The sequence below is a fragment of the Penaeus monodon genome, chromosome 7, assembly GCF_015228065.2.
Source record: "Penaeus monodon isolate SGIC_2016 chromosome 7, NSTDA_Pmon_1, whole genome shotgun sequence".
Lineage (NCBI taxonomy): Eukaryota > Metazoa > Arthropoda > Malacostraca > Decapoda > Penaeidae > Penaeus > Penaeus monodon.
In genome coordinates this window covers 237,795-262,794 of record NC_051392.1, presented here as the reverse complement: position 1 = coordinate 262,794, position 25,000 = coordinate 237,795, and the positions used below count along the sequence as shown (strand labels likewise).

Here is a 25,000-nt window from a genome sequence, read left to right as displayed (position 1 = left end):
ATTTTTTATCATTATCATTATCATTATTATTATTATCCCCACTACTATTATTATTCGTATTATCATCATTATTTCTATCATCATTATCATTCTCTTATCATTACTATTAATGTTACTAACAATAACATAAAAAAAATTCTTTCTACATAAAATTGGAGTTGGGTAAACAGGTGACAGCAGTGCACCTCGGAACTGACTCCCTGGTGACTTAACACCTGTGCAGTTATCTAGGGTAAAGCCATCTAGGGCAAACAAAACTTACAAAATCAAACCCTAGTGGACAGGGATTGTATATATCCCCGAGCATCAAAGGGTTAATAAGTGTTTTTAGTACACGACTACCTCATCATGGATAACTAAACAAGAAGAATTATAATATATTTCCACTAGTGTGATAACATCATTAAATGCAAAATAAAGTCCAGATTTCTATCACAGCAAATTTCTTAAAGCATGAACATTTGTTACCATAAAAAAATGAAGGCTGTAAAACATTTCTTCATTTAAGGTAAAGTACTAAGTAAAATTTCAATCCAATAATGCATTCATACATTTCTTTACATTCTAACAACAATAACAGTGCAATTCTTCATTTTTAAAGAGAAAAATAAGTTTTTCCCCTAAGTACACCAGGAATATGGAAACAATGTTCAAGAGAAATTCTTAATTAAGCCACATTAAAGTTCTTGTCAATTCCCAGCCAACAAAATCTAGTTCAAAATGCCTGTTATTAGTCTTTAAAAAGGCATCCACATTCAGCCTTGCACTACCCTCATTCTGTATATACAACTCAAGCAAATCAAAAGATGGGCGAAAAAGCCCCAAATTTGCCTGGGAAAAAGTTAAAATTCCAAAACTGTCCCTTAACCCATGCCACCAAAGGGTACCTTGACGCCAGTCTTCTGTTTTAATTTTTTTTTTCTTGTGGGAGAGGGGGCCCCAAGTTATTATTCCCAAGGAGTCAATTTAACTAGGTCTATCTCCCTGTTCAAACCTTTTTTTTTTTTCGATTTTTTATATATTTGTGCCTGTGTGGGGGGCGTGCGTGTGCGTGTGCGTGTGCGTGTGCGTGTGCGTTGGGGTGCGTGGGTGCTGTGTTTTGTGTGTGTGGTTTTGGGTGTAAAATTTTATAATATAATTTTATAATATATTATAATATATAAATAATATATATATAATTATATATATTATATTAATATTATAAATAAAATATATAAAATATATAATATATATATAATATTTTAATAAATTATATAATATATTTTATATATAATATATATACATAATAATATAAATATATATATATTAAATTTTATATATATATAATAATGAAAAAAAATAATAATATTTATCATAATATATATTTTAATAATAATATATATTATAATTTTTTACATAATATAAAATAATATAATATATATTAATATATTTTAAAAATAAAAATATAGAAAATATATAATTATATTTTACATTATATTTTTATATATTTTATATATTTTATATATATATATAAATATATAATATATAAACATTTTATATATTTTATATTTTATAATTTTATATATAATATAAATTTTTATTATTATGTAAAATTTTTATAAAATATATAATTATAATTAAAATTAAAAATAATATCCCAAAATATATATATATAATAAATATATAGAAAATATATATAAAAAATATAATATAATATATATTTTTATAATTTTTATAATATATTTTATATTTTTATAATATATATAAAATTTATATATATATATATTTATATATATGTTATTTTATATATATATAATATATATATTATTATGTAAAATTTTTTATATATTATAAAAAAATATAAAATAAAATTTTAAATATAATATAAAAATATAAATTAAAATAATATATAAAAATAATTTTATAATATAATATATATAAAAATATTATAAATTTTAATATATAATATATATATAATATATTTTTACATATATATTTTATATATATATATATATATTTATATATATATTTTTATATATATTGTATTCATATTTTTATATGGGTATAATTTTATTTTAATTTATTATATAAAATTAATTTTTGTTAAATTTAAAAATTTCTATTTTATATTTATATCTATATATATATATAAAAAGTTTTTATATATATAGATTATTTATTATATATATTTATATATAAAATATATTATATATATAAAAATATATATAAAATTTTTCAAAATTATAATATATATATATTATTCTATTTTATCTTATTTATAAAATTTTTATATAATATAATATATTTTATTAATTATATTATAATATAATTTTTTTTTATTAAAATATTTTTTATATATTATATATTCTTAAAATAGTATATGTAAATATTATATATTATAATATTATATAATAATATTTTATATTTTTTTATATATCTATAATAATAATATAATTTTAAAATATATTATATAATATATATAAATATATATAAATATATTCTTAAAATATTCTTTATATTTATTTTATATATTAAAAATATATAAAAATATCTATATTTATTTATAAAAATATATTATAATTATATTATATATATATATATATTTAAAATATATATATATATTTTAAACTTATATACTTTTTTTTTTTTTATTTTATAATAAACCTATATAAACTATTTGAAATATATCTCTAAACCTTTTTATATATATTTAAAATTCTCTAATTTCTATAATATCTCTATTAATCCCCTATAAAATTTTATAATATTATAATATATATATTTATATCTATAATTTTCTTTTATTTATTTTTTTTTTTGTTAAAAATTTTAAAATTATTTTATATCTAAAAACTTTCATAATTTTATATAAAACACAATATATATAATTTTATTAATTAAAATTTAAAAATATTATATATCTAATATTTAAATAAAATTTTAAAATTATATATTTTAAGTATATAATTATATATTAAAATAAAATCCATAAAAATATATATAATTTTAAAAAATAAAATTCTTTGATACTAAAAAGGGGTATATATAAAATATTAAAAATTAAAAATATTATATAAAATATATAAAAAACATAAAATATATTAAAATTTTATATTTAGTTTTTAATAATTTTTATATAATATATATATATAATATATACAATTTTAAAATTATATTATATATATATATTATTTAAAAATTATTACAAAACTATAATTTAAATTTTATATATAATTTTTAAAATATAATATATTAATAAATATATATAATTTTTATATATTATAATTATTAAATAATATTTTATATATATATAAAATTTTAAAATAAAAAATTATATAGTAAATATATATATATATTATAAAATATATAATAGTATAAAAATTTTATAGAAAATTTTATTTAAAATTTTCTAAAATATTTATTATTAAAATTATAGAATTTTAATTATAATTTATATTATATATATTATATTATATATATATATATATAAAAAATATATATAAAATATATTATCAATATATTATTAAAATATTTAAAATATAGATAAAATTTCTCTTTTTTTATACTTCTATATAAAAAAAATTTCTATTTTTAATTATATATATATAGTATATTAGATAATAAAATAAATATATTTTATTTTATATATATTAATATATAATATATCTATATATTTTATTTTTATACAATTATATATATATATTAAAAATATATAGGGTATATTAAAATATTTTAAATATTATATTTTATAATATTATTTATAATATAATATATATATAATAATATATTTTATGAAAATTTTTTCTATTAGTTATATTATTTTATATAAAAAAAAAATATTATAAATATCTTTTATTTATATATATTTAATAATATATATATAAAAATATATATATTTTAAAATATAGGGATATATATATATTTATTTTATTATATTATCATATATATATATATTTTTATATTTAAAATTTTATATATAATATATATATAAAATTTTTATATATATATATATTTTTTCTATTATAATATTTTATATAATTTTATTTTTTATATATATATTTTATATATATATTAAAATTTTATTATATTATATTTTAATATATTATATAAAATCTATAAAATTATTAATATATATATAATAATATATATTTTATATATATAATATATATAAAAATTATAAAATATATTAAAATTATTAATATATTCCTATATATTCTATAATTTTAAAATTTATCCCTTTTTATCTATTTACAATAAAATTACGTATTTATAATTTATATATATTATATTATATTATATAATTTTATAAAATTAAATTAAATATATATATTATATAAAATATATCTATAGATATATATATATATATATATATATATATATAATTATATATATTATATATATATATATATATATTTATATATATATTATATATATTAATTTTATGTATATAATAAATATGTTTATCTATTTGATATATAATTATATATGTTAGAAAAAATATTTTCATTATAAATTAAGGAAGGGGATATATATGAACATAGTTGACTGATTACCTTGTGCTGAGCACATCATTGAAGTGAATTAGTGAATTATAATGTTCCAAGAGAGGCAATGTTAATCCAATTCAAATAATCTAACTTCCCTTTAGAACAGCTTTTCATAAACTGATAAAGCTTAAAAATAATACAAATAATATTAATTATATAAATATTATCAAACATGTTATATCAAAGTAAAAAAAAGCTTAATAAAAAAATAATTATAATATAAATTATTATCAAACAAATCAATAATATAAAAATATATAAAATAGTCTAAATATATCAATAAATTAAATAATAAATTAATATAATCTGCAAACAGAATAATATAATATATATTCTATTAAATAAATTAAGACATATACAGAATAAATAGATAAAATAAATAGCTATTTAAGTTGCAGAAATTACATTTTACTATAAAGGTTAAATCTAATCACATATAAAAACATTTAATTAATAAAAAGCAAAATTTTTATTATTATTATAATAATAAATATATATATATATATATATATATATATATATATATACTTTTATTTATTTTTGTTGTATTGTTAATAATAGTACTGATACTAATAGTGTTAGAAAAAAATATTTTTCATAAAAATTCAAGGAGAGGGGAAATGACATAGGTTGACTGATTGACCCTCTGGTGGCTGAGCACCATCCATGTCTGAAGGCAATTCAGTGGACATTATATGTTCCCAGGGGCAATGGGTTAATCCAATTCCAACACCATTAACTTTCCCTTTAGAACAGCCCTTTTCCATCAACCTGTACGAGGCTAAAAGTCCATCACAGAATGGCAATCATTAACTTACTATATATGCCAAAACTACTTGTCTGTACTCAAAAAGAACAAAAATGCTTAATAAAAGAAAACAGTAAATATAGAGCATTACTTATCAAACAATCCCCAAACTAGAAAGAATGTAGGAAAGCTCAGAGAAGTTCACATCAAAATTAAAGAATAATTATAATCTTGCAAAACAGGAATAATATAAATGATTATTCTCATTAGAAATAAAGATCTACAGACAATCACTTGCACCAAGGAATAAACACTAGCACAGAACATCAAATCAGCTATTCTACGAGTGTGCAGAGAATTACATTTTCTAGTGGAACAGGGTTCAAATCTAAATCCACATCAAGCAAACCCATTTTTGAACAATGATTAAAAAAAAAAAAAAAAGCAAATGATGAAACAAAAAAAATCTACTTAGAGTTTACATCCAAACATCTCTTCATAGTTCCTAACAATACAGTACAGTACATATATGCATATTATAAAGGTAAAGATGACCCCAGTACATATCTACTACGGGCTGATGATGATTTTATCATCTGAAAAGCTATTCACCTTGATCATTAACCTGTATATTGGTAAATTAGTTTAAGGACATCTCTTCAATTTAACAACTGGTAAAATCTTTGTGCTTTTTTTTAAGAGTCCAGTTTCATCTGAAAACATAAGGGACTATAATTGATCTGTATAATTCATTTGAATGAACTTCACTAAAAGATATTAGTAATACTAATGTAACATAATCCATTCATCAGAGAGCTTTAGTCTGCAAAAGGATATCATTCCAATCTAAAACCTGAAGTTCTTTAAACCACCTGCATTCAAAACCCGATACAACAATAGTGTTTCAGGAGTATCTGTGTATTAGCTGAATGCATGACATCCAGTGTTCTAAAGTCAATTCTGTGAGAGAATTCAGCTGAAGGCAACATAAGGGTAAACAGTTGGCCATATAGGTATCTGGTAGTTGAAGAAGCCAACAGCATGGTAGCGAGCAAATGCAGGATGGCATCAGATTGGGCAAATTACCCTGTCATGTGGAACATGCAAGGTCATGACAATGACTATTGAGATCAGCACCTAACAAACTATGTCACAGAACCCTAAAATCTTTGAACTGCCAACCATTTGACAAAGTAATGTGATCCTAACTTTTAGAAGACAATGTTCCGACAAGTTAATTCTAGTTTTTAAAAAATACACTCAATGGAGTGCCACATCTGGTTTCTCTCCTAAACATTAGGCTGAGTACTAAGCTTCAGAGCTTGATAAAGTCTATCTGCTTCCACTGTAGGAGTGGGCCAATTAGGCTTCTTGAAATGGGACACAATGTCTCCATCAGGTCAGATGTAATTCACAGGCAAAACAATCCATTGATCAGTTCAAGTTACACAGTCAATCAAGAAAATTCACAGATATAACCTGATATCAGGAAACCTGCTAAGAAGTAACTCAGTGTGAATTTTCATGTCCATGAATGTGATAATGTTAATTTATCAGTTCATTGTATGATTTCTTTAGCAGCTAACATGCTTACTTATAGCAACATCTGCATTAAAGATCAGAAGTGAAAATCCAACAAACTGCTGGTAATTCCATTATTTAAACATTAAACTGTTTATAGAAATACACACTAATTCAAACATTAAAAAAAAATTCTGAGATGTAAAAGTTCTTAATAACATGATATCAATATTCTTTATAATCTTTGAAATGGAAAAGATTTTTAAAAGATAAATACAGAGAATGTGTATAATGAAGTAATAGTAAACATGCTAAAATATACAAGAGATTATGATTTAAAAAGTTGTATCATGAAAAAAAAAAAAAAAAAAAAAAAAAAAGTGAAAACTTGCACAAAAAAAAAATATGTATATATATATTATCCAAGACATGCTCTATCCATCATCAAAAACAAATAAGATATAACAAGCTTTAATCTTATGAGAGACTTTCTCTTTTTCCCTACTGGCACTAGACTTTTCCTTGGAGACTGCACTATCTGCTAAGTAAAAATATGTGCACCTGAATGTTATTTTCATAAACACTGCTTACTTATCAGGCTTCTTTCCTTGAGTTTTTCACTCCAATATTCAATTGAATGAGACGTCAAAGTCTACCCAAAATTGAATAGCACGCTTTCATCCAAGCATGTACTGCACTTCAGTTCATACAAGTATCATTATTACTTTCTAAAAGTTACCACAAAAACTGCAAACTCTCTTGGAAGATAAGCTCAACACAATAATGAAGCATCTTTACAAAAGAAGAATGGACACATGGCATGGCAAAGGGTGTGTGGTGGATGGCTCACTCTGGTTCACAAATGCACAATTTAGTAGCGGAAAAGTGGGTAACTTGAAGCACCTTGGGCTGGCACAATAGGGTCAACCAGGGAAACAATCTAGGCCAGTGCAGGAAGGACAAAAAGTGGAATAAAAAAATAAAAAAATAGATAAATAAATAAATAAACACAAAAGAATAGTAATAAAAAATGAAGTGGAAATTTCTCTCACTTCTGCATTCTCAAACTATTCTTTCATCATTCACAACATTTTTGTCCACAACTGTCTATAAAAATGAGAAATATAAATATGTGGACTTTTAACCAAATGTTGCACTCTTTGTGAGAGAGGCTGCAACTTTGTGCAATGTCCATGAACTTGCATGAGGAGGGCAGGCAGGATTGAGACGCACAGCCTCCGACCAAGTTCACTTACCTGTTCTCTTGACGATGCTGCCTCCTGCTCCAACTGTCTCCTCCGCTCCTCCTCCTCTGCTTGCTGCCTCTTTAGTGCTGCTTCCCTGGTGCATGTCAGAGGAAATCACACATCAGTCTGTCACTAATTCTAAGCCCACATTGTGTTCAAGGAGAAGTTCCACACAATCAGAGTAGGAAGAGAACCAAGGATTTTTAAAGCAATGCAATAATTTCAAAAACAGATAATTCACCATGAATGTATATTTCTGAAGTAGGAACTTATTTTAACCCGTTTCAGACAGGTTATCGCGTCATAACAAACCGCTTGGTCAACAGGGTATGCCTGTCCACACAGCGATGCACCAGAGCATTCGGCTTGATGTGGCGGACCCCACGCCCCATGTCTGGCCATTGCCAGAAATCACTAGAGTTTATTATGCTCAGGGATTTCTCTTACCCGGCAGTGAGGGGTTAAGTATATATTGTAATGATGCCCCACAGTTATTTTGCATATACTAACATTACCAGTGCTGTAACAAAATTTCAATCTTTTTAACACACCTCTTTTCCAGCTCTGCAATTCTTGCCATCTCCTGCTGTTCTTGTTGCTGAAGTCTCAACTGCTCCTCCTCCTCCTGTTTCTTCATTGCTGCTTCCAACTGCTTCTGCTTGACCTGCTCTCTCAAGTACTCTTCATCTGCATGCTTCTTACGTAGCCGCTCCTCCTCCTCCTGCTGTTCCTGCACTAGCCTCATCTTCTCCTGCTGAATGATTGCAGCATCTCCCTCATATCTCTTCTTCTTCTCCTCCTCCAACTGCTTCTTTCTCTCCTCCTCTTGGTTAGCAGCAAGGTTCTCAAAACGTGCTCTTAGGTTAGAGGCCTTCTCTGAAGCTGAAGAAAAGGTGGAAAACACTGATTAATCAAAATATATGCATTAATACCAATTTTCCGTTCATTCACCAGGTGATACTCATGGAGATTCCAATGAATTCTCAAATGTATATATAAAAACAGAATTACAATACAAATCAAACCATAATGACTGTCAGTGATGTCTTCCACAGAGAAAGGTCTGCACACACTACCTTGGATATCTGGCTTGGTCCTCTGGTAGTTGGTTCCAATGCTTTCTTGCTTTTCCTCAAACTTGTGGGCTGACTTATCCATGCGGTCTGACTGAACACCAAATTTACCACCAAAGCCCTGCAAAAGAAATAAAATAAATGTGATATAAAACAAGTACTTCCATTCCCTAAGAAAATACATGCTGTTTAACAATTTCAGTTTAGTCATAAGTAAAGCTTCCTCTTTGCAAAGCTATAAGCTCTTTCCTGCAGCCATGCTGTTGCAGTTTTACCATTTTCCGAGGTCTATGTTTGTTATGCTCTATGAAGATGGTAAGAGAATGTTTTTAATGAGGATAGTCCATATCATCTCTTCAGATAGTTGACACTCTGTGCAATAGAACTAACTATAAGTAACACTAAGCTAGCTGTGTTATTTTTTCATATTTTTATATCATCTAATTTTTTTGTAAAATCTTGTGTTCCAGGTTCCTGTGCATGGATATAATATCCTCTCTGGAGCCGGTGCTCTTCCAAGCAATGGAAATATCGCAAGAGCCCTTTCCTGAAGGTCACCTGAGAATCTCCCTCCAAAGAATTTGTGCACTTATGCATAATGTCCCTGTCACCCACCGTTCAGCAAGTTTTCCATGGTGAGACATTCCAATCACCCAGCCATATTCTAATAGTTATCAACAAACATTACTAAACATATTGAATTCCACATTACAAAGTAAAATTATATTAAACTAAGCAAAGCACAGTACATTTGAATCAAATTACCTGTGTTGGGTTATGACACATATGGATGAAATAAAAACTAGTGTCATGGCATGGCACTGACCCAGGCCTAAATCACACCTGAACAAGCATGCTTCTCATACCTTACCTCTATAGAGAGTGAAGGCAGTCAGGACAGAATAAGTTGTTTGCCTCTCCCCTAGGAGATTCAATATATCCCTCACCAAGTGACCTAAAATACCTTAAACAAGGCCACTGTCTGGTTCCCTTTAATGTTTACCCATTACTTGGTGTGACAGCATTACAATCCCCTCATTGAGCTATGAAAGGGAGGATGAAGTGGGACACAGAGGAAAAGAAACAAAAAGAGATGTATAGGGAGAAAATATAATGCAACAAAACTCAAAATCTCAGGAATGGATGCATAAAAAAAACAGCTAATTAGGGAAGAATCCCATGAATAAATGGTAGAGGAGACAGTATAGCATAACCCCAAGACACAGCCCAGCATCTGTATTCCATAGCAAGACAGGTATCAACAGATGAGAAGAGGGGTGACTTCCAGGTTGCCAGGGTGTGATTGTTTCTATAACTTTGGTCTTCCTTGGTCTTGAATGAGCCATCCAATTGCTACAATTGCACAGTCAGGGCAGTTAAGACTTCCAATTATCCTAACAATGAGGGCCATCTCACTAGCAAGATGGCCAGGCATAGCTGGCCATCTCATAAGATAGACACATGTTCTTGGCTAATGCTCCAACTGGGTCGCCTGCCACATGGGTCCCCAACAACAGACAGTTGCTGTTATAGCTACCACCCAGAAATTAAGGTATTTTTCTCTCAGAAGAACCTGTTTTGTGGGTGGGTTAAGATCATATGTGATGACTTTCAAAACCATGCCTTAAAGTCAAAGATATTGTAGAGTCATAACAATGTTTAGTCAAGGACTTGGGCATAAAAAGAGGAAAAAGATAAGAAGATATTGAAGTAACATAAGAATATTCATATGTGATGACCTTAAAAAGCCTAACAATAACAAACAAACAAAAACAAACAAACAAACAAACAAATGATAATAATAATGATTGTAATGATAATAACAATAACAATGACGATGACGATGACAATGATGATTTATAATGATTATAATAATAACAACAACAAGAACAATAATAGCAATGCAATAACAACAACAACAACAATAATAATAATAATAATAATAATAATAATAATAATAATAATAATAATAATAACTACAATAATAACAACAATTAGCTGAAGAAGAAGAAGAAGAATGATAATAATAATAATAATTATAAAATAATAATAATAAAAAAATAAAAAAATAAAAATAAATAAAATAATAATAATAATACAATGATAATAACAATACCAAAAAAATATTAGATAGATAAATAATAAATAAATAAATGATAATAACAATAATAATAATAATAACAATAATAATAATACGAAGAAAAAGAAGAAAAAATAACCGTACTATTACTATTACTTTATCATTATCATCATCATTTTTCTAATCATTATTATCATTATTATCACCATTATTATCATTATCATTATCACCATTATTATTACTATTGATATTACTATTACTACTGTTATCATTATTAACAATCATTATTATTGTTATTGTTATCATTATTATTACTATTGTTATTACTATTATTATTATTATAATTATAATTATAATTATAATTATTATTATTATTATTATTATTATTATTATTATTATAATTATTACTATTGCTATTATCAGTATTAATATCATAATTATAATCATAATCATAACAACAATAGCAATAATGATAACAACAACAATAGCAAGAATAACATGAAGCAGATAAAAGAATAAGAGCTAGAGAGAAACAGGTCTTGTGCCGTGAGAGCCCCACCTTGGAGTGGTCCATCTGGCTCTCGTGCTTCTCAACCTTCTCGTGTGGTCCCAACCGCTGTGTCTTGTCTGCGATCTTCTGCACGCCAACTTCCCGCAAAGGAAAAAAAAAAAAAAAAAAACCCCACCGAAATAATCCTGAAGCCATCAAAGTACAGTTCAATGCTTAGCAGGTCTTTGCTTGGTCTAGATTCATTTTGAAAGGGATGGCACCGAGAATGCTGATGGCACTAAGTTGAGTTCAATCAGTTAATTACTTATGCGAGTTGTCAATCACACTTCACAAAATGAAAGAATGAAAATATGGTACTATATATGACATGACAGAAAGCTGAAGATAATAAAATCTGCCCACATTTTACAAACAGAAAATCACCTTTCTGACTCTCGTGCTTTTCTACTTTCTCAATATGGTCCCATCCTGCAGCAGATTTGTCCTGACGGTCAGATTGCACACCAAATTTGCCACCAAATCCCTGTGTGTAGTCTGCATAAAGCAAAGTTTTGGATATAGCAAATAGCAAAAAGGGTAAAAATGGCAATGGCAGAAAAAAAAAAAAGCATTAAGCTTATGCATCTCACTCCTGACACATAAACTTATTATCTTAAATACATGATAAATTTCTTAAAAAATATAATAATAACAATAATAATAATAATAATAATAAATAAATAAATAAACAAATAAAAATAAATAAATATATAAAAAATACAAAATGTGAAAAACATTCAATATCAATATGATATATATTTATATAAACTTTTTCACATCAATCTACATCCATATATAAACTATTCACTACAATGACCTACTAAGTACAACCTTAAAATCTTGCACACCTTTCTGGCTTTCATGCTTTTCCGTTTTCTCAATGTGGTCCCAACCTGCTGCAGACTTATCCTGTCTGTCCTTCTGCACTCCAAACTTCCCACCAAAACCTTTAGAATAGTCTGCACCAGGTGAAAAGATTGATAAGGTTTAGATGAATGCCTCATTATACTGTGGACTTCAGAAGTACCCTATACATCAGTAATTTTTAAGCAAATCCTTTTAAAAATCAGTCCAGAATGAATAATCAGTCAAAGTTCTCAAGGAGCATATTGTATTTCCCTGCATATAGGTCTTTTTATAATTTATGCTCAAAAGTCTATAGGTTGACAATCATGAAATTTAGAGAAGTACAAAGTTTAAAGTTCACCTTGTGCAAAGAACCAACTGTTTGAAATGCTGTCTGTCTTAGTTTTTTTTTTCTAAATCCTCATTAAAAAATATTATAAGGAATAATGGTAACTTCATCACACTATAACTACCAGACAAGTCCTTTTTCAGGGAAATATTATTTTTTTAAAATCTGTGCGACATATAAGTGAGCAGACAGAGCAATCCCCTTCTAATCATCACATGTATAAAAATCAGCTCCTTTCTGTCTTAAATTGAACTCATCCAAAAATAAACATGAAATCTTATGCTGAGTGAGCCCAAGCCACTGTCACACCTCTTTGACTCTGGTGTTTCTCTGTCTTCTCTATATAATCCCAACCTGCTGCAGACTTATCCTGTCTATCCTTCTGTACACCAAACCTTCCTCCAAATCCTTTGGAATAGTCTGCCGCATGCAAAAAGAATTACACAATTTAAGGTTAATACAGGAACTACTGCTGAAACTTTACACTGATTTTTAGTTCACACTGTTCTATTCTGAGATTAACTTGAAAAAAGCTCATGATAATCATACTAAATAGCAATAATGATGCAAGACTAACTTGTATCTGGCAATGAAATTAAGTACTGGCAAGCAAATAAAATCTGTTTTTATAGAAATGAGATTACTGGTAAATACTAATGGTAACCAATTCAGTCCACGGACATTGTATGCTAGCCCTGGTAGTATAAGTAAAGAATCCAAGGACACTACCAGGACAATCCTTGTGAAAATGAGTAAAAAGAATCCCAGATCTTTTCTAACGTATAGCCATGTGCCTCTGTCAGGTTGCTTGACTCAATTTGTTCTAAAAGACCAATTGGTGTGTATGGAGGGGAGGGGTCATTCTAATATTGTGAGCAAGAAGCAGTCCCCAGTATCTAGTAAGAGGAAATATTGAAAATTAGGTCAAATCTAGACATTTATCACACACAATTTGAGTATCCTACAAGTCTTTAGTCATATGTTAGGTCTGGTACAGAGATCAAAATGTGAAGATGAAAATCTAGTAATTTTTTCTTTTATGTTGTAGAATTAGGAGTGAAAGCATTCCCTAAAATAGAGACATATGGTGGATCAAAATGAATACGAGTGATCAAATTCAAAAAACCTAAAAATCTACAATGATGCAGAGCCTTCCAATGTCCAAACCAAACTGGCTAAAGGGTTCTGAACACAAAACTTGAGATGCAGGCACACCCTTCTGACTTTCATGTTTTTCCATTTTCTCTATGTGGTCCCAACCTGCAGCTGACTTATCTTGTCTGTCCTTCTGCACTCCAAACTTTCCTCCAAAACCTTTAGAATAGTCTGTATGCAGCATGTTAAGAGAACATAAATATTTTGACAATTCAATATATACAATGCATGAAATGTTATTGTAGAGCATGTATACTCAAAACTCAGGGTAATACAAATTTTACGGAGAATAAAAATCAAGTAGCTATTATCAATCACCAGAAAAGTTACCCCATGATCACTTCAAGACATCAGAAACTCCTACACACAGCTTGAGATGCTTCCACTACAATAGCCCATCCATCTCAAGAACAAAAATTTGCTTATACACTTGAACTGACTGTACCAAGTACTGACATTAGTCTTGCCATAATAAAATGTTAATTCAAAAGAAAAGGAAAAATTCACATAACTGCCAATTTTTAAAATACTGTTTCTCAATTCCTTTGATATGCAATCACAAAAGAATATCCCTGTCTTAGCAATGGTAGCAGTTTAAACAGTAAATGCACACCTTTCTGACTCTCATGTTTCTCAACCTTTTCAATGTGGTCCCATCCTGCAGCAGATTTGTCCTGTCGGTCAGACTGCACACCAAACTTGCCACCAAAACCCTTGGAGTAATCTGTGTCAGGCAGAAGATTGGCTGTAGCACTCTGGGCAACACAAGCATGGGAAGACAAAACAAAAAGCAGGCAAAAATATTTGTGTTAAACACTTAATGGCAACTAAAACTAATACAACACTTTTTTGTAACCTGTGGGTTTTTACTTTTAGATAAAGTTAAAGATCATTCATCTGGTGCATCATTTCTCAAATCAAAATACCCGTAATGGTTTTCTGAGAGACATCATGGTGTAATGTTGTCTTCATGCTATAAAATTTGGTCGATGGCAAAAGAGTTGCATTAATTTTAAGTTGCCAGAAGTACATAAAAAAAACATAACTCGTATATGCACATTTCAACATCCAAGCTTACCTGACTCCACCTGCTGTTGCATCAGTGAACAATTACATAGTCACAGAGTACTGACAATGGGAATAATGTATGTTTTTCAAATTACCCAAATTATATTTTCAACAATAATGATGCAATATGTCTACTACACCTAGCATTGGCATTACTCTTGAAACACACATACACAGTAAACACGCCAAGTGTCATGTAAAGTGGTTCATTTTAAACAGCAGAATAATTACCACAAAAATATATGTAATTAAGCATAAGTATACATTATATAAATATACATATACATAAATACGTACATATATACATACTGTGTGTGTGTGTGTGTGTGTGTGTGTGTGTGTGTGTGTGTGTGTGTGTTGTGTGTGTGTAGTTTTGTGGTGTGTTGTGTGGTGTGTGTTGTGTATATATATCATAATATATATATTCTATAATATATATATAGTATAATAATACATAAATTATATATATATATCATATATATATATATATATATATAATATATATATATAAATAAGAGTAATTATTATATATATATATATATATATATATATATATATAGATGTATGTATATATGTATGTGATATGTATGGATATGTATGTATATGTATGCATATGTAGGATATGTAGTATATGTATGCATATGTATGTATATGTATGTATATGTATGTATATGGATATGTATATGTATGTATATAGTATATGTATGCTATATATATGTATGTATGATAATATATATCGATATATATATAGTAGTATGAATATATATATATATATATATGTTATATATATATATAGGGGATTGGGGGTGGGGGAGAGGTGATGGTGATTGGATATTAGGGGATATTGATCTTGACGGGGGATTAATTTTAATAGGGTGGTATATATATATATTATACAATATAATATATATTAAGTATAGATGTAATGTTATATATATAGTATATAATATATATACTACATATTATATATATATATTATATATATTAATATGATTAATATATGTATGTATATATAATATATATATATAATATATAATATATAGGATATATAATGATATATAGCCGAGATATTATAATATATGTGTATATGTGTATATATGGTAAATAGATGTATATATGTATATATATATATATATATGGATATATATATATATATATTATGTAATATATGTATATATGTATAGATGTATAGTAAGATATATGTATATAATGGTATAGGCGGAGGCACACAGCCGAACCACCACTCTTAAAATTGCCAGGAAATCATGGAAATCCAGATTGCCAACGTCACTTGGAGGACAGGGCACTTGAAAAAAAAAAAAAAAAAAAAAATAGTATGATAGAGTACACATATATACACATGAATATACATTATATTAATAATAATATATTACATGTATATACATAATATACACATACAATACATATATATACACAATATACATATATATGCACATGTGTGTGTGTATATGTGTGTATGTGTGTATTTGTATGTGTGTGTATGTGTGTATTATGTTTGTGTGCCTGTATGTGTATGTATATGAGTATATATATATTTATATATATATATATATATAGTATATATATATATAGTATATATATATATATTATATTATTATTATATATATTTATGTATATGATATATTAATATAATATATATTTAAATTATATATATTATATAGTAATATATATATATAGTATATATATATATAGGGTAGATATATATATTTAGTATATTATATCTATATTATATAGTATAGTATATCTATATATATATTATATGATATATCTATATTATATATATTATAGTATATATATAGTATTGTATATATTATATATACTATTATATATAGAATTGATACTTACATATAATGTGTTACATAATATATAGCAAATATATAGCATATAATTATTACATATATCTTTAATATATACATATAATTATTACATATATCACATATATATACAGTATATATAAAGTATATATACATATCTACATAGTTACACAGGTATATATTACATAGATATCTCAATATACGTATAACAATATAATATATACATATAATATAACATATACATATACATAGTAAATATACATATCATAGATATATAATATATAATATTATATTATATATATATATAAATATATATATATGTTATGTTTATATATGCAGAATGTAGATAATTATCATATATATATACATATATATATATATATATATATATATATATATATATATCTATAGTATAGTATAAAAATAATATTATATATTGATATATTATGCATATATATATGCATATATATAGTATATAATATGCAATATATGTATATAATTGATATATGTATCTATATGCATATATAGTAATATGTATAGATAATGTATAATATATGTAAATTATGTATATATATGTATATAACTGTATCTATATAATATATATATATGATATTATATAATAATATATATAATTGTTTTTAAAAGTTAAACAAAAATAATATATATCTAGCATATATATCTATATATATTAAATATATAGAGTATATATATATATATAATATATATAATGCATGTGTGTAATGTGTGGTGTGTGTGTGGTGTGTGTGTGTGTGTGTGTGTGTGTGTGGTGTGTTGCTGTGCGTGTGCGTGTGGTGTGCGTTGCGGGCGTGTGCGTGTGCGTGTGCGTGGCGTGTGGGTGCGTGTGCGTTGTGGCGTGTGGTGTGTGTGTTTTTGGTGTGTGTGTGGTTGTGTGTGTATGTTGGGGGTATATGTTTATTTTGCATAGATATTAGCATATAATGCATAATATGATATATATATATAATTATATAATATATAATTTAATAATAATGATATATGCATATTATGCATAATATATTATATATATAATATAATGCATATTATGTAAATGCTTAATATATATATATATTATATTTTAAATTATATATATATATGCATTTTAATGATATATATGATATATTACATATGCAAAAAATAAAAACAATACACACACACAAACACAAAAACACACACACACACCCCACACCACACCACCGCACACGCACACACAGCACACGCAACGCCCCCCACGCACACGCACCGCACACGAAACCGCACACGCACACACACACCACAAACACCACACCCACACACACACAACACACACACACAAAACACACACAAAAAAAAAAAAAAAAAAAACAAAATTAAAAAATTTTTTTTTTTTTAAAAAATATATCTATATATATATTAAAATTTTAAATTTTTTTAAAATATATATTATATAAAATTATATAATTATATAATATATATATATATAAAACATAATAATATATAAATATATTATAAAATATTTTTAAAATATAAATATATATAAAAATTTAAAATATAAAATTTTAATATAAAATATATCAATATTATACATAATATATCAATATACATATAATACATAATTTTTTGCATATTATACATATATAATTTTATACTATTAAATATTAAAATATATAATAAATATATATATAAAATATATGCATAATATACAATATATATATATAATTATCATAATATAATTAATATAAATATATATATATATAAATATAACTCTATAAATATCTATAATATTATATATATATCATATAATAATAATAAAAATATTATAAAAATATATATTTTAAAATAAATATATATTATATATATAATAAAAAATTTTAAATAATATAATTTTATTTTAAAATAATATATTATATATATATTATATATTCAATATATTATATATATTATATATAATTTATTATTATATATATTATATTTTTGTATTTTATATGTTTTGAATGTTTTAAAATTCAAAAAATTAATATATTTAATATATATAATTTTTATATATAAAATTATAAATTTAAATTAATTATATAATATATAAATTATTATAATTATAAATAATAATAATATAGTAAAAATAAAATTTAAATAATAATATGAGTATAAAAAAAAAAAATAAAATATATATAATAAAATATATATAATGTTTATATAATATTAATATATAAAATATAATAATATTATATTTTATTATATTTTAAATATATATATATATAATAATAAATATTAAAATTATATTTTAAAAAATTATTATATATTAAAATATAAAAACCACATACAGGCACAAAACATATACACACATACAAAACACTACAAATACACCCCAACCACATATACACACAATGTGCATATATATGTATATGTGTAAAATTTTAGTATATGATGTGTATATATGTATATAATGATATTATGTATATATATGTAATATGTGTATAATGTGTATGTAATATTTTTTTTTTTTTTTTTTTTAAGTGCCCGTCCTACAAGGACGTGGCAATCATGGTTTTCCATAAATTTTTCCTGGCAATTTTAGGTGGGGGTTGCTGTTGCCTTCCCCCAATACACAAATAAAAAATATAAAAATATACATAATATAAATTATAAATATTAAAAATATAAAAAAAATACAAATTTAATAAAGAATAAAAACATATATATACAAAACATAAACAAATTATAATACATATTATAACATTTAATATATATAAATTTTTAATATCAATAAAAAAAATATAATAAGAAAAGGGAAAAATAAAATTTATAATAATATTTTATAAATAAAATTTAATAAAATAATATAATATAATAAATCTAAAATACAAAATAATATTATATATATATATAAATATATTATTATATATAATACTAAATATACATACAATAATATAATTATATATATATATAATATTATAATATTTAATAACACTACTAATTAATAAAATTTTAAAATATTATCTATTAAATAAAATATATATTATATTATAACATAAAATAAAAACATAATATAATACTCTATACATACATATACAAATTAAACAAAACACAATGAACATTACATACTATGCAACATATAAAACATATACATAAAATTACAAAATATACATACATATATATATATATATATAATTATTATAATATATATATTATAATAAATAAACACACACAAACACACACAACACACACACAACACACACACACACACACACAACAACAACACCCACACACAAACCACACACACACACACACAGTAGTATATATGAGTATTTAGTATATGTAATTTAAAAGATACTTTGCAATTTTACAATATTTTTTTTTGGAAATTTATTGCTTTTTAAAATGAACATTTACATACATTTGGGTGTTTAAGGTTGGTTTTGGTTTCAAGATATCCCAATGTAGGTGTAGTAGACTATTGCACATTATGTTGAAAAATAATTTGGGTAATTGAAAAAAATAATTACCCCCTTGTAAAGACTCTGTGATAGAATTTGTTCATGATGCAAAGCAGGTGGAGTGGGGGAAGCTTGGATGTTGAAATGTGCATATACGAGTTATGTTTTTTTTTATGTACTTCTGGCAACTTAAAATTAATGCAACTCTTTTGACATCGACCAAATTTTATAGCATGAAGACAACAATTTAACAAATGTTTCAGAAAACCCTTCGGGTATTTTGATTTTAGAAAGATTCACCCGATGAATGATCTTTAACTTTTTTAAAAGTAAAAACCCACAGGTTAAAAAAAAAAAGTGTTTATTTGTTTTTGTTTCCATAAGTGTTAAAACAATTTTTTGCTGTTTTTTTTTTGTCTTCCATTTTTTTTTTTGTTGCCCCGAGTTTTACAGCCCAAATTTTGCCCGAACAGATACTCCAAGGGTTTTGGTGGAAATTTTGGGTTTCAGTCTGACCCCACAGGACAAATTGCTGAGGATGGGACCAATTTAAAAAGGGTTGAGAAAAATGAGGTCAGAAAAAGGGGTGCATTTACTGTTTAAATGCTACCCTTTCTAAGACAGGGAATTCTTTTTTTGGGTTGCAATCAAAAGGGAATTGAGAAAAAAAGTATTTAAAATTTGGGATTATGGAATTTTTTACCTTTTTTTTTTAAATTTAAATTTTTTATGGCAAGATAAGTCAATTGGTAAGTCAGTTAAGGTAAAGCAAATTTTTTTTTCTGAGATGGATGGGTTTGTGTGGGAAACACTCAAGCGTGGTGGAGTTTCTGATGTTTGAATGATCATGGGGGAACTTTCTGGTGATGAAAAAGGGTACTTTATTTTTTTTCTCGTAAAAAATTTTTATTTTTTCCCCTGAGTTTTTAGTATACTGTCTACAAAAACATTTCAGCATTGTATATATTGAATTGTCAAAATTTTTAGTTCTTTAAAGCTGCTACAACTATTCTAAAGGGTTTTTTAGGAAAAATTTGGAGTGCAAAAAGGACAGACAAGATAAGTCAGCTGCAGGTTTTGGGCCACATAGAGAAAAAGGAAAAACTGAAAATCAGAAGGGGGCCTATTAGTTTGTGTTAGAACCCCCTTGCCAGTTTGGTTTGGGCATTGGGAAAGGGTCTGCTCATGTAGATTTTTTGGTTTTTTTAATTTTATCCCCGTATTCATTTTTATCCCACCATATGTCTCTTTTTAGGGAATGCTTTACCCTAATTTAAAACAAAAAAAAAAAAATTTTCTAGATTTCTTTCACATTTTGATCTCTGTACAGACCAACAATGACTAAAGACTTTTAGGGTACCAAAATTTTGGTGTGAAAATGTCTAGATTTTTCCAATTTTTTAATATTTCCCCTTACTAATATGGGACGTTCTTTCTCACAATATTAGAAAAGACCCCCCCCCTATACACACCCAATTTGGGCTTTAGAACAAATTGAGTCAAGCAAAACCCGACAGAGGCACATGGTTACTTAAAAAGATCGGGGGTTCTTTTTTTCTTTCACAAGGATTTCCTGGGAGTCCTTTGGGTTCTTTACTATACTACCCGGCTAGCTACAATGTCCGTGGACTGAATTGGTTACCATTAGTATTTACCAGTAATCTCATTTCTATAAAAACAGATTTTATTTGCTTGCCAGTACTTAATTTCATTGCCAGATACAAGTTAGTCTTGCATCATTATTGCTATTTAGTATGATTATCATGAGCTTTTTTTAGTTAACCAGAAATAGAACAGTGTGAACTAAAAATCAGTGTAAAGTTTCAGCAGTAGTTCCTGTATTAACCTTAAATTGTGTAATTCTTTTTGCATGCGGCAGACTATTCCAAAGGATTTGGAGGAAGGTTTGGTGTACAGAAGGATAGACAGGATAAGTCTGCAGCAGGTTGGGATTATATAGAGAAGACAGAGAAACACCAGAGTCAAAGAGGTGTGACAGGGTTGGGCTTCCAGCATAGATTCTATGTTATTTTTAGAGTTCAATTTTAAAACAGAAAGAGGATTTTTAATTTTGATTAGAAGGGATTTCTTGTCTGCTCCTATATGTCGCACAGATTTTAAAAAAATAATATTTCCCTGAAAAAGGACTTGTCTGGTAGTTATAGTGTGATGAAGTTACCATTATTCCTTATAATATTTTTTAATGAGGATTTAGAAAAAAAAAACTAAGACAGACAGCATTTCAAACAGTTGGTTCTTTGCACAAGGTGAACTTTAAACTTTGTACTTCTCTAAATTTCATAATTGTCAACCTATAGACTTGAGGGAAAAAAAAAAAAAGACATATGCAGGGGAAAACAAATGCTCCTTAGAACTTTGATGATTTTTCATTTGGAGATTTTAAAAAGGGTTTTCTTAAAAATTATGTGATAGGGATCTGAAGTCCCGTATAATGAGCATTATCTAAACCTATCAAACTTTTCACCCGGTGAGCTATTTAAAAAGGTTTTTGGGGGGAAGTTGGAGGCAGAAGGACAGACAGGGTAAGTCGCAGCAGGTGGGACCCCAAATTGAGAAAACGGAAAAGCATGAAAGCCAGAAAAAAGGGGTGCAAAATTTTAAGGTTTACTTAGTAGGTCATTGTAGTGAATAGTTTATATATGTATTTAGATTGATGTGAAAAAGTTTATATAAATATATATCATATTAAAAGAAGTTTTTTACAATTTTTTATTTTTTTTTAAAAATTTTTTTATTTTTATTTTTATTTATTTATTTTTATTATTATATTATTATTATGGTTTTAAATTTTATTTTTTAAGAAAATTTTTTCATGTATTTAAGAAAAGTTTTTTTCAGGAGTGAGATGATAAACTAATGCCTTTTTTTTTTTTTGCCCTTGCCATTTTTTCCCTTTTGCATTGCTATATCCAAAACTTTGCTTATGCAGACTACACACGGATTGGGGGCAAAAATTTGGTGTGCAATTGACCGTAGGACAAATCTGCTGCGGATGGGACCATTTGGAAAGAGAAAAGCACGAGAGCAGAAAGGGATTTCGTTTTTAAAAAAGTGGGCAGATTTTATTATCTTCAGCTGTCTGTCATGTCATATATAGTACCATATTTTCATTCTTTTTATTTTTGAAGGTGATTTACAACCCCATAAGTAATTAAAATGATTGAACCAATAGTGCCCCTCAGCATTCTCGGTTTCACCCTTTTAAAATGAATCTAGACCAAGCAAAAAACCCCGCAACTTGAACGTACTTTGATGGGTTTTGATTTTTCGGTGGGTTTGGCGGGGAAATTTTTCGTCCAGAAGGGCGGCAGGACAAAAAGCAGCGGGTTGGGACCAACCCAGAAGGTTGAGAAGACGAGAGCCAGATGGACCACTCCCAAAGGTGGGGCTCTCACGGCACAAAACCTGTTTCTCTCTAGCTCTTATTCTTTTATCTGCTTCATGTTATTCTTTTATTGTTGTTTTTCATTTGCTATTTTGTTAGATAGATTATAATTATATATTTAAAAGATGATAGCAATAGTAATAATTTTAAAAAATAAAATAATAAATAAAAAAATAAAACAATAAAATAATTTTATTTTTATTTTTAATTATTTTGTATTAGATTAACATTATCTAATAATAAAAATGATGATAAAAATTAATGTAATAAAATAATAAGAAAATAAAAATAATTTAATTTTAATTTTAATTTTAAAATAAAAATAGTAATAACAATGTAATAAAATGATAACAATAAATAATAAGATTTTAAAAAGATAAAAGTATAAAGTAAACAAAAAAAATAAAAATGGTGATAATGATAATGATAAAAATGGGGAAATAAGATAATAATGATTTTGAAAAAAAGATGAGATAAAGATAAAGAATGAAAGTACGGTTATTTTTTTTTCTTTTTTTTCGATTATTTTATTTTTATTTTATTATTTTTTATTATTATTTTTAATTAATTATTTTTTATTATTTTTTATTATTTTTTTATATTATTATCATTTTTTATTGATTTTTTGTATTAGATTATTATTATAATAAATTTTTTTGAAAAAATTTTTGTTATTTCATTTTTTTATTTTTTATTTTTCATCTATATTTTTTGGTATGTTTTTATCATTTTATATTATTTTTTTTTATTTTTTTTTTATTTTTTATTTTTTTTTTTTTATTTTAAATTTTTATTTATTATCAGGAGGAGAGGGGAGAAGAGAGGAGGGGAGGAGAGGAGAGGAGGGAGAGAGAGAGAAAGAAAGAGAGAGAAAGAGAGGAGAGAAAAGAGAGAGAGGGGGAGAAGAGAGAGAAGGGAGAGAGAGGAGAGAGAGAGGGGAGAGAAGGGGAGAGAGAGAGAAGAAGAGAAGGGGAGAGAGAGAGATTTAGTTTAGTTGGTTCTTCCATATGCTAATTGTGTTATCGGTTATAATTAATTATAAACTGATAAAAAATTTTTTCACTAAAATTTAAATTAAAAGGGGTACGAAATTCATAAGAATTCATTGCTTTTCAGAGAAGAAGCAAGGTAAGAGAATCCTGCTGAGGAGTGTTTTGCTGGCCGG

The 25,000-nt window shown here is 26.0% G+C and overlaps 1 protein-coding gene across 1 annotated transcript in view; it reads right to left on the bottom strand.

Annotated features, from left to right (window-relative positions):
- The window catches only part of LOC119574929 (src substrate cortactin-like), a gene marked incomplete in the record, with an annotated part of 56,334 nt that overhangs the window by 13,891 nt on the left and 17,443 nt on the right, over positions 1–25,000 (bottom strand). The window contains 9 exon segments of the mRNA XM_037922202.1: positions 8,052–8,136; positions 8,594–8,924; positions 9,119–9,236; positions 11,755–11,790; positions 12,155–12,240; positions 12,594–12,704; positions 13,250–13,360; positions 14,156–14,266; positions 14,709–14,819. Of these exon segments, the coding sequence (XP_037778130.1) occupies positions 8,052–8,136; positions 8,594–8,924; positions 9,119–9,236; positions 11,755–11,790; positions 12,155–12,240; positions 12,594–12,704; positions 13,250–13,360; positions 14,156–14,266; positions 14,709–14,819 (1,100 nt within the window).